The sequence below is a fragment of the Heptranchias perlo genome, chromosome 31 (genome assembly GCF_035084215.1).
Source record: "Heptranchias perlo isolate sHepPer1 chromosome 31, sHepPer1.hap1, whole genome shotgun sequence".
Classification (NCBI taxonomy): domain Eukaryota; kingdom Metazoa; phylum Chordata; class Chondrichthyes; order Hexanchiformes; family Hexanchidae; genus Heptranchias; species Heptranchias perlo.
Genome location: NC_090355.1, coordinates 21975922 through 21991890, shown reverse-complemented (window position 1 = coordinate 21991890; position 15969 = coordinate 21975922). Strand labels below are relative to the sequence as shown.

Genomic DNA, 15969 nt, shown 5'->3' with positions numbered 1-15969 from the left:
CTTAAATGCCGGATTTGAAAGTGAGAAGTGGCTCAATAAGTGATGTTACTGGATAGCTTTCAGATCTGGGCCATTTATTACAGCTGATGGACTGTATGTACAAATTCACTGGAAAAGTAAAATAATTCTCTCATTGCTTTGGTCAGTTCTTAATGGGGGAAATCTCTTGCACATCCCGTTAAGTTTTGGTGAAGAATTCTCATCTGAAAATATAAAATATTAAAATTAAGTCTGCCTCAATAAGGCTCTTGTTACATTCAGTGCACCTCAACAAGGCGTTATTTATTTATCTGAAGTCCTTTGACCTGAAACATTAACTCTGTTTCTTTCTCCACAGGTGCTACCTGACTTGCTGAGCTTCTCCAGCATTTTCTGTGTTTATTTCAGATCTCCAGCATCCGCAGTATTTTGCTTTTGATTTGTTATTTACTTATCTTTGTTCTTGCATTCAGTGCACCTTAATGAGGTGCAAACTTGAGTATGCATAGATGTTTCTGCCTGAAATAAATGGAGCACTTAAGGCAGTATAAACAGCAAATTTGAAATTGACATTAATGCAAATGGATGTTGGTTATCGCTTTTTGGCCGATATAGGAGGTTGCCAGTTTTAAAAGTGGATGTTTGAAGTGGTGGGGACAGTACTTATTTTGTGATAGGAAGGGAAGTTTACCCCCCGTTACTTTGTGTATAGTTTTTCAATGCACCTCATTCAATATGTCTACAACATCCTGGATATAGTCTCCCATGCAACTTATTTCCAGGATTCGACCTATGCTGCTCCAGAAAGCTTGTTCCCTCCAATTTCCCCTGCCTCCTTAACAGGATGGCTGCCAATTAGTAATTAACTACGGGCAGTTTTGTGCTGCAAGTTCACACCCACTAAGAACTAGATTTAATCTGAGCCAAGTCATTTCACATAGCACCCAGACAGCCAACAGACAGAAGAGACTACTATCCTATCAGTCTTGGCTGGATTTGAACCCAGGCCAGAGAGGTAAAATAGCAAGGTCTAAACTACAGTGTTCTAATGCACAACATACTATTAACTTGCAAATGGATAAGTAAAAAACATTCAAGTTCAGGCAACATGTTTCCATAATGGGTTTTTCAGGTTAATAACATTTAAGGGTTGAGGCTCAAATAAGTCTCAAAGTCAGACTTCACATAAGTTAATTGTTGACATTTTTATCTTAATTTTATTGGTGGAAGAGATCAGCAGCAGAAAGAGTTTGCCTTGGGAACAGAACAAGGAACTGGATGTGACAATACCCCGCTAATTGTTACAGTGTAGTGTAGGATCAACCCTTTCTTTGCTTTGCTGGTAAAAGCTTATGACAAGTGAAGTGGAGTGTGGAACTCAATGATTACACACAATCCCTGTGACCTGGAAAAGAGCTGCACAGGAATAGCTGTAGATGCCCAAGTGCACTCAACAAATTCTAACTGAGGAAATGAGGGCCTCAATGTGATTCTTGTACCCATTTTAAGATTTTGAATATGAAAACCCGATAAAAGGTATTTCTTATTGATCTGGGTTGTTAGTTAGAAATAGAAGCAGTAACCCTCCTACAACAAACACAATATATCTGACTGACAACCAAAAGATTTGATAAGCACAGTCAGAAAAGTCAATTTAAGGTTATAGTGACAACCAAATATGGTGGCCGAGCAGAGGCTTGAAATGGTGAGGCAATTTTCTCTCTCCCTCAGTCTGCTGTTAAAATTCTTCAATTGCAAACCCCTTCTTTCTTCGTCACTCTTGTACGCCATTTCTGCCTTAGCTTCATCACTTTTCTTAAGTGCATCATTGTTTTGAAGTATTACTGCTTTGTTTCCACACACCACCCCACTCCCTAATAGCTGCTAAGATCTACTTTTTCATTTCTTGGCCCCCCCCAATATTATTTTTCCAGCTCATGGTTCATTTCTCAAACACCTTAAGTATGATGATGAGGTAGGCTGGCATGTGGTTCCAACAGGTGCCAAAATGATCAACTATCATATCTACCTGGACAACGAGTATTGGAGTCTATTTAACCAAGAAGGGCATCACAGCTGTCCTCACTCAAAATCCACATGTATATTTTTCAGGTGGGGGAATTATCACCAAGGATACGAACCTGAAATGATTCTTGCCCTTCCTAGCTCAAAGACACACATTTTTAGCAACTCCTCTCATGAACATCAACTAACTCAGTTAACAGGATTCAATTACACAAAACCCAATCTTGTAAAATCAGAATTTACAAGGATTCCTTTTCTTTCCTTCAATCAGATTAACTCAATGTACATACCTTATAGAAAATGCTGAAAATACACACAAAGCAATAATTTTAGAAACCTAAACATACCACTAAGCTCAACGTCCCTGATCAGCACACTAAAGAAAGTCAGAGTACAATGTCTTCACAATATAGGTTAAACTCCCTTGTCATTCTTGCAACTTTTAACTATTGAATCTCTAGAGTACTGATTGCCGTACTTTGTCAAATTTGCAGAGACTATTCTTCAGTCGTGGATCTGCATCCTCACTGCCCGTCATTGCCAACTGCTGCAAGAGTTGGCCAACCTAAAAAACAAATTTCAAAACGTTAGAACATTTGTACCTTTCAAACACAGAAAACTGTCTTTACCTAACTACATTATATCTATATTCAATGTTAAACAAACATCACAATTTCACAACAAAGAATTACATAGAAATTACAACATTGAAACAGGCTATTCGGCCCAGCCTGTCTTTGCAAGTGTTTATTCACCGCATTAACAGTTGTCCTAATCCCTTGTGCTCACCCTGTTCCTGTATCTCTATCTGTCATTCCTCAACCACCTATCTAACCTATTCTTGAATATTTCATGGTCTCTGCTTCAATCACCAACTCCGGTAATGTATTGCACAACCTCACAACCCTCTGTATAAAAAAGTTTCTCCTGCTCTGCATCCTCAATCACTTACATTTATCTTACATCAATGTCGCCTTATTCCAGATCCTTCAATCACTAGAAAAAGGCTGTTCTTATCTCTTGCCCCATCCCTTCACAATTTTAAAACACCTCTGTCAAATCACCCCATAATCTCCCCTGATTCAACAAAACAATTCTAAATTGTCAAGTCGATCAGGCAGCATCCTAGAGAATCTGTACTCTGTCCTCTCCAGTGCCTCAACATCCTTCCTGCAGGACAGTGCTGGAAAATTGCACAGCATACTCCAATCTTAAATGTGTATGAATGGAGAAAAATGTTGGGTCCTTTGTGACTACTGGAAATGGTGATGACTTCTCTCTTATTCATTTGTACTTTTCATTTGCCGTTTTCAACTTTTTAAACTCCTTTTCACCAGCAGAAAATTCTACTTTGAAGCCCATCAATTGTCATGTTACGTTCAACCCACTGGATGGTATTGTACAGCAACAGAGTATTAATTACAATTCTTGGTTGTCCCAGTGATTGGAACTGTACAACATAGCTAAGGGAAGTTTGATTAGTTCTATGATGGCACAGTGCAACAGTGTTTAAACACACTGTGCCATGCATGGGCTTGTGGCAAGAACTCAACACGATTTTTTCTCAAGTCATTCTCATCAACTTCATCAGCTTATCAGAAGTGGCACTGGGACAAGTTTAGGCGAGCTGGGGAAGGAGCATGGTACAAAGAAACAAATAGGAGGTTGAAAATAAATTATAGCATCATCAATGGACAGAATTGTGTACAACCTGAATATGCCAAAATTTATTAGCCAATCAAGATCCAAAAGCTGTTGCTACAGAACCTAGACATGCATAATTTTAAATCCTTGCTGTCCACCAGGTTATGAAGATGCAAACAAAGAGAACGTTTTTTTGCGATCTCAATCTGAAACCCACGTACCACTGTTTTTCGTAAAGGAAGAGTTCAAGAAAATTTAAGAAATTCCGCAACATCTATAATCAACCATAAAAATGAATGCATTATACCAACACATCACTAGAATTTCCGTAAAACATACCGATGGGTATGTCAAATTTTTATATTATGTCCATTTGAACTGCAAAATGAAAATAATTCAATTATAGATGTGTCTTTGTAAGTGGAAAGAGCATTTTAGAAATTAAGCACTGGTTTGAACTACAAATGTTTGCAAATCAGTCACTGGTTGTGACTGTAATCGGAGCAAGTCAACTTGAGGAGTCCGAAATCACATGACAAATTTATTGACTTAATTTTCCAATGGCCTATAAGTGCCAATACTCTAAGTGGCAACATTTAAATTTGAATACAATTAAGAGTACAGTGGAAACTAAGCAGAGACTGATTAGTTTGTTGTACATCAGGCTTCAGTTATTTAAGCATGTTAGTGCCATCAGTTTAGCTGATAATGATACAGCTCTTTGGAGCAACAATGAGTATTCTGAACTATACTTGACAGAAAAATAAAGCCATTGTTCAACCACATACTTGCAGGGATGCTTTAAACACAAGCTTAATACTTTCAAAAGTTTTAGAAGAAATCTGTTCTTTCGTCATACTTGAATCCTCAAAACTAAAGCTTGAGTGAATTTTGTAATCTCGGTGAAATTTACTATGTTCTTCTTTCATAGATTAATTTTTGATTAACCTGATTCCTGGATTATAGTCAGAGCCTGATGGTCATTGGGCAGAAAATCCACCTTGGGCGGTAACGTCAAAGGACAATAGCGAACCGGCAGCCCAATTTACAATCCTGTTGACTTCAATGGAAAAGAAAATCGAGTGGAGTGTAAAATGGGCTGCCGATTCGCCGTGCTTGGATTTGTTCGGCTTAAAGCTTAAATAAGATGAAAAACATGATGCAGCCACTCCTTAAGAACTCCTTTGTGAACGACGAAAATTTGGGACGCCCACGTATCTTGTTTAGGTGACAAGTATTTGCGCCATTATTCGGAGCGTCAGGTGCGAGACTGGGCTACGGTGCTTTGCATGAAAGCCTTTACGGTGTTGAAAGCCTTTGGCAGATTTGTTTAGCCAACAATGAAGGGCAACTGTGATGGTGTTTCATCCCCTATTTTCTTTACAGCAAGTGGTGCTGGTAATTGGGGATGCGCTTATCGGTATCCGGGGGAGGGGAGAGTGTTGACATTCTGGGTGTAAATCTGGTCAGCTTTAGCCGGGGTTGGGAAGGGAGGGAGCATCTGGGACATGGGTGCTGACTTGTTTTTTTTGCTCCTTGCAGGATTGATGTATCCATTGTGTTTCTCCAATATTTCAGATTTCATTTTAGACTGGACTTGCTGGCTTAGTGTTTTTCCTTCCAATTTATCACTTTTTCCTTGGGTGGGCCTCATGTCTTAGCTATTTGCATATTCTTCTCGGATTTTTTTTTGAAAAGTCATTGGCTCACTGAGATGATCTTTTATATCGAAGAATTTCCTTTTAATCTATTTGCTGGTCATTCAACCTATCAACTTCCTCTCTGTAATGGGGTTTCTGTTCCCACCTTCCCCATATATTCTGCGAAATGCTCATTTATTTTTCATTTCTCAGTTCTCAAGAAGGGTTCTCCCTAAAACATTAACTTGTCTTTCCTCGACAAGGACTAACTGACCAGCATTTTTTGATTTTGTTTCAGATTCCCAGCATTTGCAGTTTTTCTTTTAAATGAAGACACTGTTCCTTTCTGAGTCAGTTAGCATTGACTGTAAACTTCCCATTTGTGCTTTCGTGTCACAGATGCTGATGATTGGTTGTTTTTGTTTATACTTTCTATATGCTTGTTATAGGGAGCGAAGAATGGGTGACTGAACTGAAGATTTTAGCTTTCCTTTCATTTATATGCTTGATCTGGAGGGGACAGTGTTACATGATATTTTCTGAAGGTTTGTTGCCAGGCACCATCAGGTGTCAGCACCTTATCCTGTTGAAAGCCTGGAAAAGAAAACCAACAAGCGCAGATGGAACTGATTCATTGACAGAATATTTAAGATTCTAATGTCCACCTAATGTAACTTATTCTGGAAACTGAAAATTTAATTCCAAAATTTCTGGCAGTGAGAAGCCCAACACAAGGAACACAAAAAGAATTTTTAGCTGGGCAAAACAAATTGCCATAGTGGCACAGGTGCTGGGGTTTTATATGGTGCTGGGGTAAGAAACCACGTGCGGAACCAATGATTTTCCCCTTCCTCAGTTTGCAGGTGCCATGGCCAATCGTAGCACCCCACTGTGATCAGCTATTTTAGCCCAAAATGAAATGGGGATGTTTTTCAGTTGTTTAGCTCACATGGTACATTTATCTACTGAGCAAGCAAGATGGGGAGTAGGGGGTGGGGGGGTGGTAAGTGAAGCCAAGAGGATGCCTTAAGAATAATTCTTACAGCTTGTCTAAACCATATAAAACAGAGTGCTTTGAGCAACACAAGATTTAGGCTAAGCCAGAAGTGGCACTGGCAGAAGCTCAGGCGAGCTGGATAAGGGATATAGCCAGTTAGCATGCTTTTGATTCACATCAGTAGGTATGATCCAATCTATTTTCAGTTTCTTCATTACTTAAACCAAGAATAGAGGTAACCTGAATAAACCCACTCATCCATGGGAACAGGTAAGAGAATACCCATCATGCAAAAAGACAGAGTGACAGAAACACCAGTGTTACACTCTTGAATGAAATCAAGCCAATCTCTACCGCCGGGGTGTATTTTAGTTATGTTTTGTGGGAATAGCCAGGTACAGGTAATGGGGAAACCTGTGTTGGTCCCCGTTAGGAATCTAAATAACTACCCATCTGTCTATCTACAGAGATGTGATTACAAGTTTAGCAATCATTAGAGTAACTGTTGTAAAACAAATGGAATAGAATGCATCCTCATACAATCTACTAATAATCTATAAACCGCAGGGATGCAACTTATGTCTGATCCTATCATTGATGTATAAATTTTATACCAAAGCAGCCAGAACACCAGATTGAAAGCACCGATCAGAACTCATTCAGAAGTTAAAACTTGCCACTGGAAGCTATGGCAATCTGCTTCAAAACATTTTTTTTGTTTATCTGTTAAATTAAAAAGCTGCTGAACTGCACGCTGCAGTTTGGGATTTACAGCTTTCAAAAGTGTAGCACTGCGCTCAATATTAAACCTGTATTAACCAATGTTAATATCCCTGTTTTCTTTTCTAAATTTAATTCAATAGTTACAAATTGTCCATAGGATTGCCCAGCCAAATAAATATAAAAGTTTTTTGATATACAAAATTGCAACGGAATTGGGAGACTTCAGAATTCACTCCACAGCACCACCTGCTGGCCAAAAGCTCACAACTAGATCATTAGGGTAACCTCACACAAAAGATTTCCTTTCTAAATGTTTACATAAGCAATTACAATGTTAAATATTGACATGAATGCTTGACAAAAAATCGTGACCGAAAGTACGCACGTACGCACGATTTTTAAGAATTATACATGGTGCAACCAAGTACACAGGATTTTTTTCTGGAATGCATTAAGTTTCCCTCAAGAAAGTACTGCATCAGGCGAGCAACCAATTTAATACACACCTGCTCACAGAGCTGGGGGAAAAGGAGAGATATATAAATAGATGAATTGACTCCAAGTGCATGTGCTATCCCTTTATGGCTTGGTGACATTTAATGTAACACCATATTTTAATTAAACTAGTGAGAAATTCTTGGGGAAAACACCAGCCAACATCCCTTGGAATTTGTAACAAAAAGCTGAATTTTTCCACCAGGATCTCAGGTAATGATTTATCCAGAATGCACTTCCCTGATGCTGTATTGGTAATGTCAGTATCAAATTTTAGATAATTAGTGAATCCCAATTTAATCACTAAGAACGTGAAAGATGAACATTAAAGAGCAACTGAAGAAACCTCAGCAATTAATTTATAAAGCAGAAAGTAATCTTACCTGCATCAAGTTAAATCTTGCCACTTCATTGATTGGAGCATCAGAAATTATCCCGTACTGCTCTGGATTCACAATTGCTGGGCAAATAAAGTAGGCAAGCAACAGATCTGTGCACATGGCCTTCACTTCCCCAATATCCAACACTTCCACGCAAGACAAGGTTTTATACATTTGTGATACAATCCAACGTAAGCTATGTGGAAAGCAGTAAGTATTCTGTTTCAGATATCCAATAAATTTGTTCACCAAAGCCACTAGCTTTGCTTCATTGCTCTCTACCATCTCCTGCACCTTCCGTCTGAACTGCTCTGTGCCCTTCTCCCCAAAAAGTTTTTCCTGCTGTGCCGGTGTAAATCTTTCAATAAGCTTGTTTGGGTCAGTTTCCAAGTGATCCTCATCTTCAACAAGCAGCAACATAATCGGTTCGTGTAAAGTTGCTGTCAGAAAGAGCTTTGCAGAGTACAGCCCCTCTGAAAAAAGTTTGAACAAAATGCTGAAAGTACACGCACCTTTTCGAAGCAGCCGCCTAGGGTTATCGCTCTCTTTCAGTTCAAACTCAATGAGGTAACGCAACACCTGCAGAAGATAGCTCTCATCTTCCTGCATAATGCAGTTACCATAGAGGGCAGTAAATACTGTAAGGATGACACTGTGGGTGTTATCATGATTAAGCTTTTCCCCAGCAACCAAACATGAAGCAACGAGTCTGGGGTTTTCTCTGAGCCGATTTAAAAATTCACCATACAATGTCTCTTGGAATCCCAGCTGCTTGTATCCATCCACAAACTGTGTGTTCTCCAAGATCTTGGCATGTTTGCAACATTCTGCTGGAGATGCTTCAACACTGAAACACAAAAAGAGGGGAAAAAATTATTGTTTCGGAACATGGGTAATAGCAGTTTCAACCAAAATATTTGATGGTATCTGATTTTTCTCCAAGTAGGTCACAAATATCAAAAGGTATGTTCCCTTCCAACTATCTTCTCTCCACTCATGAAAGTTGCAATTCATCTTGGGATATTGTTCCAGCAGTTTTCTGGTAGCTTTCCTAATTAAGCATTCTGAGGGCTGAATTCTCCCCTCCCTCGTCCCAGGGTGCCGACAACTGTAGTGGCCACTCCACCACCACAGCTGAGATCAGCTAATGCAGTGCAGACCATGCAACAAATCTGGTCTGTATGCTTCTGTACCCCATCAAGCAACACATTTATCCACAAAGCCAGGGGAGTGTCTAAAAGGTACTTTTTGCATAATGCCGTACTTTGCCATTACACATCGCAAATAACTTTCCTCAAGGCAAATGGGATATTACGCTTGGTAATCAATCTCTCAGTAGCACTTCTCTTCTTGGTCACCTGATTTGGAGAGCACAAAGTGGACAACTGCCATTTCCATGTGGATCCCATTGCTCTTTGAACAAAGTTTCTTATACTTTAACACTCGAACAGTGTTAAATCCCTGCAGAATTGCACTCAAAACTTCTAGATTTCCAACTCTGATAACCAGCATCCAACTAACAACAAAATGTCAAAATTAACCAACTATCCCAAACAGTGGCTTCTTTTGCTACAATTGTGCTGTTAACAGATGGATAAGCAATTCATATAACTGAAAGAAAATTAAAAATGTCTTGGAACTTGGTCAAATCTATTTCTTCATTTCAGAACAACAGAAGCCAGTTACCCTGAAATGCAGACAGATTCTGTAGAGACCTAACTTGGTGCATAACAATTTGGCAGATTAGATTAGTAAGAAACAGGGTTGTTTGCTGTCACTCAAGTTCTCAGTCTGTGCCATGAAAAGTAGACAACAGCAGAGGTTACAAGAATAGACAGGTGAAAAACACAAAATAAATCAGCTCTTCTTGTTTCAGTACATTCCAGTTAACTGTTAAAAAAAATTGTAGCATTATCTTTGCTCCTCTGATAAGTCAACGGGTTCAGGTAATGCATAGCTCGGCCCCCATAAAGGGATGATCCAGGTTCAATATTTTGAGATACAGTATGTGAGTAATTTGAGGCATGACATATGGTAAGTGTAGCATGATTGGGAGGATTTGATGACTTTGAACCTATGGTTCCCAAAGCTTTCCACCACTGGGGGTTTACTCACTCAGTCACTCTGATTCTGATGACAGATTCCAGTAACTTCCCCATAACTGATGTTAAACTGACAGGTCTGCAGTGACCCGGTTTCTCCCTCCCTCCTTAAATAATGGAGTGGCATTTGCAATTTTCCAATCTGAAGGCAGAAACTAGAAAACTTTGGAAAATTATGACTCATGTATCTGCAATTACCTCACCTATTTCTTTCAATATAATATACCAATAGAAATGCTCCAAATGACAGGCCTCGAGCAAAGGAAACAGGAAAACACAGCCAAGGTTCCCGCTCCTAATTGCTCTCTAGTGACCCACATAGGAAGTGCATGCTTATTTGGGCACCAGATGAGGTCAGCATCAGGCTTCAGTGTGATGTCCTTACACCAAATAGTCTTTTGGGAACCACAAAGATTCACACATGAATAACGGCCAATTTGGGTAGGTAAGGAAGGTCACCAATGGAAATGTACCTCACGGAGAAGTGAATGCCTTCAAAAGAGGGAAACCAAAAAAAATGCATTTAGCGAACAGCGCAGAAATCAGTAATAACGCAGGAGGATCTAAAATGTGAACAGAAGAAATAGGAGCAGGAGGAGGAGGTCATACGGCCCCTCGAGCCTGCTCTGCCATGGCTAATCATTGACCTCAACTCCATTTTCTTGCCCGATCCCCATATCCCTTGATTCCCCTAGAGTCCAAAAATCTCTCTCTCTCAACCTTGAATATACCCAACGACTCAGCATCCACAACCCCCTGGGGTAGAGAATTCCAAAGATTCACAACCCTCAAAGAAGAAATTCCTCCTCACCTCAGTCTTAAATGGCCAACCTCTTATCCTGACTGTGCCCCCTAGTTCTAGACTCTCCAGCCAGGGGAAACAATCTCTCTGCATCCACCTTGTCAGGCCCCCTCAGAATCTTATACGTTTCAATGAGATCATCTCTCATTATTCTAAACTCCAGAGAGTATCGGTCCATTCTACTCAGCCTCTCATTAGGACAACCCTCTCATCCCAGGAATTAATATAGTGAACCTTCGTTGCGCAGCCTCCAAGACAAGTATATCCTTCCTTAGATAAGGAGACCAAAACTGGATGCAGTACTCTAGGTAAGATCTCACCAAAGCCCTGTACAATTGTAGGAAGACTTCCTTACTCTTGTATTCCAAACCCCTTGCAATAAAGGCCAACATGCCATTTGCCTTCCTAATTGCTTGCTGTACCTGGATGCTAACTTTTTGTGTTTCTTGTATGAGGACACCCAAGTCTCTCTGAACACCAACATTTAATAGTTTCTCACCTTCTAAAAAATATTCTGTTTTTCTATTCTTCCTACCAAAGTGAATAACCTCACATTTCCCCACACAATACTCCATCTGCCACCTTCTTGCCCACTGACTTAACCTATCTATATCCCTTTGCAGACTCTGTGTCCTCCTCAGCTTACTTTCCCAACAAGCTTTGTATTGTTAGAAAACTTGGATACATTACACTCGGTCCCTGTATCTAAGTCATTAATATAGATTGTAAATATCCAAGGCCCAAGCACCGATCCTTGCGGCACCCCACTAGTTACAGCCTGCCAACCTGAAAATGACATGTTTATCCCTACTCTCTGTTTTCTGTCTGTTAACCAAACTACTATCCATGCTAATATGTTACCCCCAAGTCCATGAGCACTGTCTTGTGTAACAACCTTTTATGTGGCATCTTATCAAATGCCTTTTGAAAATCCAAATATACTACATCCACTGGTTCCCCTTTATCTACACTGCTAGTTACATCCTCAAAAAACGAATCAATTTGTCAAACACTATTTCCCTTTCATAAAACCATGTTGACTCTGCCTAATCATATTATGATGTCATTAGTGTCCTGTTACCACATAATGCCCTGTTAATAATGGTTTCCAGCAATTTCCCTCCTTTCTTGTATAGCGGGTTACATTTGCTACCCTCCAAAATTCCCTTAGAATCCATTTTTATATTTCTTGCTGGTTTACTTTCATATTCTATTTTCTCCCTTATCATCAATTTTTTGGTTGTCCTTTGCTGGTTTCGAAAACTCTCCAATTCTTCAGGCTTACAACTCTTCTTGGCAACATTGTAGGCCTCTTCTTTTAATCTAACACTATCCATAACTTCTTTAGTTAGCCACAGATGGATCACTTTTCCCATGGAGTTTTTATTTCTCAATGGAATGCGTGTCTGTTGAGAATATTGAAATATTTCTGTAAATGTTTGCCATTGTTTATCAACAATCAAACCCTTCAATCTAATTTCCCAATCTACCATAGCCAACTCGCACCTCAGACCTACGTAATTGGCTTTATTTAAGTTTCTAGTTTCTGACTTAAGTACGTCTTTAAAAAAAAAAGGATGACCACCGCTTCAAAACAAATACCCGAAGGGATGGGGAGTGGGGACTGAAGCAAGAGTCTGACCGTTATTTCATATGCAAAAAAAGTTAAACAGTATCGTTTTAGAACAGATCCATCCCCAACAATGAGCTACAATGGGCCCGATATTAGGAGAGCGGCGGGTCGGCACCGGGGCGGGTCGACTGGACGCGGGGTGACACGGCCAGTGAAATCGGGGTGCTCCACACACGATCGCAACTTTATTGAAGGTACTTACCTTTGCTTCCGGGTTTCGTGCTGGAAAGCTGCACAGCAGGCGGACTGCGCATGCGCAGCATAGGCTGTCAGCTGGAGGAGCCCTATTTAAAGTGGCAGTCCTCCACTGACTGATGCGGCAGAAAATAGGCAAAATTACAGCATGGAGCAGCCCAGGGGAAGGCTGCCCCCAGGTTTAATGATGCCTCACTTCAGGTCTTATTGGATGGGGTGAGGAGGAGGGGGAGGACAGACATCTTCTCCCTGGCGGACGGGAGGAAGTGGTCTGCCTCTGCCACCAAGAAGGCGTGGCTCGAGGTGGCAGAGGAGGTCACCAGCACCACCAACACCAACATATCCCACACCTGCATACAGTGCAGGAGGCGCTTCAATGACCTAAGTAGGTCAGCCGAAGTGAGTACATTGTGCAGGTGAACGTGTCACAGCACTGTGTTGTGGAGTTCCACATGTTAGAGGTGGACGGCGATGCTGTTCGTCCTCCGAGGAGGTCATGACTGCAGCTACGGCGGACGCCATCTGGAAGATGTACATTTGAGGGGGTCTGCAAGGTAGGTAAATGTGTCTGGAGACCGGGGCACGTGTGAAGTTGGTGAATTTTATTGTTAGGAGGAGAGTGGTGGAGGCCAAACTTTGTCCAAAGTGACAGAGTGGCCTCCTGCAATGAGTGAGGGTCTCCCCCCACCACCTGTCAAATGGACCTTTGCAGCTGCCACAGGCTGATGGCTACAACACGTCCATTTCAACTGGGACTGTTACCCCCAGTAGGGGAAACAGTCCCAGTTGACTTGAAAATCCCACCCCTCCTAAAATATCAGGTCAATCAGGTCGGTAAACGACCTGAAGTACCTAGTTAATTACTTGAAGTGGCATCTCTCCGGCTTTAATTGCGGGGGCTGCACACGCATCTAAGCGTGTCACTGGGGAACCCGGAAGTGGGCGGGTTGGAGCCGGGCTCCAGACCCGCCCCGGGAATCCCCAATTTTCGGAGCCCCCCGACCACGAATGCACCCACTCGGGGGTGCGAAAATCGAGCCCAATGTCTTTGTTACCAACTGTAAACTATATCATGACTTGGTGCATTTTGTTGCATTATTTTACCAATGATAATTTACAACTATACTGTCCACCTATGCCCTTATTTGTCATCTAAAAGTTCCCAATATAAATGGGATGAGGGCTGGGACCGAGGCCAGGAGGAGGGAGCGAGGGAGTAGGAGGCGGGTAGGGAGCAGGAGGGAGAGGGGGCAAGGGAGCAAGTGAGCACGAAAGAAATGGATCATAGTCCACTCTGTGGAATTCCATGTGTGAACCATTTCATAACGTAACACAGTATATTAGTACATCACGGTAGTGGACCACATTTCCAATTGGAGGAGGGCCAATTTGAGTGGGATGAAAACGGATCTGGCCCAGGTAAATTGGAATCAAAGATTGGCAAGCAGAACTGTAATTGAACAATGGACGGCCTTTAAGGAGGAGATGGTTCGGGTACAGTCCAGCTACATTCCCACGAGGGAGAAAGGTAGGCCAACAAAAGCCAGAGCTCCACGGATGACAAAAGAGATAGAGAGTAAGATGAAGCAGGAAAAGGGGGCACAACAAGGTTGACTGTAGAAAGTTCATTGGGGAAGTGGAAAAGGAAATAAGAAGGACAGAGAGAGAATATAAGAATACACTGGCAGCCAACATAAAAGGGAATCCAAAAGTCTTCTATTGGCATGTAAAGAGGGTAGATGAGGACAATACAGTTGATGTGGTGTATATGGACTTTCAAAAGGCATTTGATAAAGTGCCACATAATAGGCTTGTCATCAAGATTGAAGCCCATGGAATAAAAGTGGCAGTAGCAGCATGGATACAGAATTGGCTAAGTAACAACAGAGTGTTGTGGTCAACGGTTGTTTTTCAGACTGGAGGGGTGTTCCCCAGGGGTTGGTACTGGGACCACTGCTTTTCTTGATATGTATTAATGACTTGGACTTCGGTGTGCAGGGCACAATTTCTAAATTTGCAGATGACACAAAACTTGCAAGTGTAATGAACAGTGAGGAGGATAATGATAGACTTCAAGAGAATATAAACAGGCTGGTGGCATGGGTAGACACGTGGCAGATGAAATTTAACGCAGAAAAATGCGAGGTGATACATTTCGGTAGGAAGAATGAGGAGAGGCAATATAAACTGACGGGCACAATTGTTAAAGGGGTACAGGAACAGTAATATGGAGGTATACGTACACAAATCACTGACTGTGGCAGGGCAGGTTGAGAAAGCGGTTGAAAAGAGCATACGGGATCCTGGGTTTTATAAACAGAGGCATAAGAGTACAAAAGCAAGGAAGTCATGATGAACCTTTATAAAATCACTGGTTCGGCCACAAGTGGAGCATTGTGTCCAGTTCTGGGGACCACACTTTAGGAAAGATGCGAAGGCCTTGGAGAGGGTGCAGAAGAGATTTACTAGAACGATTCCAGGGATGAAGCACTTCAGTTACATGGATAGACTGGAAAAGCTGGGATTGTTGTCCTTGGAACAGAGAAGGTTGAGAGCAGATTTGATAGCGGTATTCAAAATCATGAAGGGTCTAGACAGAGTAGATAGAGAGAAACTGTTCCCATTGACATAAGGGTCAAGAATCAGAGGACATAGATTGAAGGTGATTGACAAAAGAACCAAAGGAGACATGAGGAAAAATGTTTTTATGCAGCGAGTGGTTAGGATCTGGAATGCACTGCCAGGGGGGTAGTTGAGGCAGATTCAATCATGGTTTTCAAAAGGGAACTGGATAACAACTTGAAAGGAAAAAAATTGAATAAGCCAGGACTAGCTGGATTGCACTTGCATAGAGCCCATATGCACTCGATGGGCTGAATGTCCTCCTTCCCTGCTGTAACTTTTCTACGATTCTATGCTCTCTCCTCTGTCAGCTTCTTCATCTGTCTGATCATTGTCATGCTTCCACTTGGGTATTTCAGTACATATTTCTAAAACCTCAGTTTTGGCCTTCCAGAATATTTTCCCCCAACAGAGTTCCATTCTACCACACTGCATTATTTTCAGCCATATAGTACACATGCCCTGTTCATTGCAATCTCTTAGCCCCATCACAGTCTGCTTATGCATGCAGGCCAATCCACCTCATGAATTCAGCATCAATCTCACTGCCTGCTTAGAACAGCCTCTACTTCCATGTATTAATGCTATCAATACCCAGAAAAGATATGTGGCAACATTACCATTTGGACATCGATGGATATTCTGTGCTGCACATGTAAATGACAATATCGGGCCATTTTGAAGTTGCAGAGTCGAGTGCAAGTGCCAATTACATTCTGTCCACAATCTTGC

The 15969-nt window shown here is 41.3% G+C and overlaps 1 protein-coding gene across 11 annotated transcripts in view; it reads right to left on the bottom strand.

Moving 5' to 3' along the window:
- gapvd1 (GTPase activating protein and VPS9 domains 1) overlaps positions 1 to 15969 on the bottom strand; it is a 115246-nt gene that overhangs the window by 65597 nt on the left and 33680 nt on the right. For all 11 annotated transcript variants that reach the window (XM_067969720.1, XM_067969722.1, XM_067969719.1 and 8 more), the window contains 2 exons: positions 7887 to 8730; positions 2483 to 2569 (listed from right to left, as the gene is read on the bottom strand). In XM_067969720.1, the coding sequence (XP_067825821.1) occupies positions 2483 to 2569; positions 7887 to 8730 (931 nt within the window). The remainder of the gene's footprint in view (positions 1 to 2482; positions 2570 to 7886; positions 8731 to 15969) is intronic.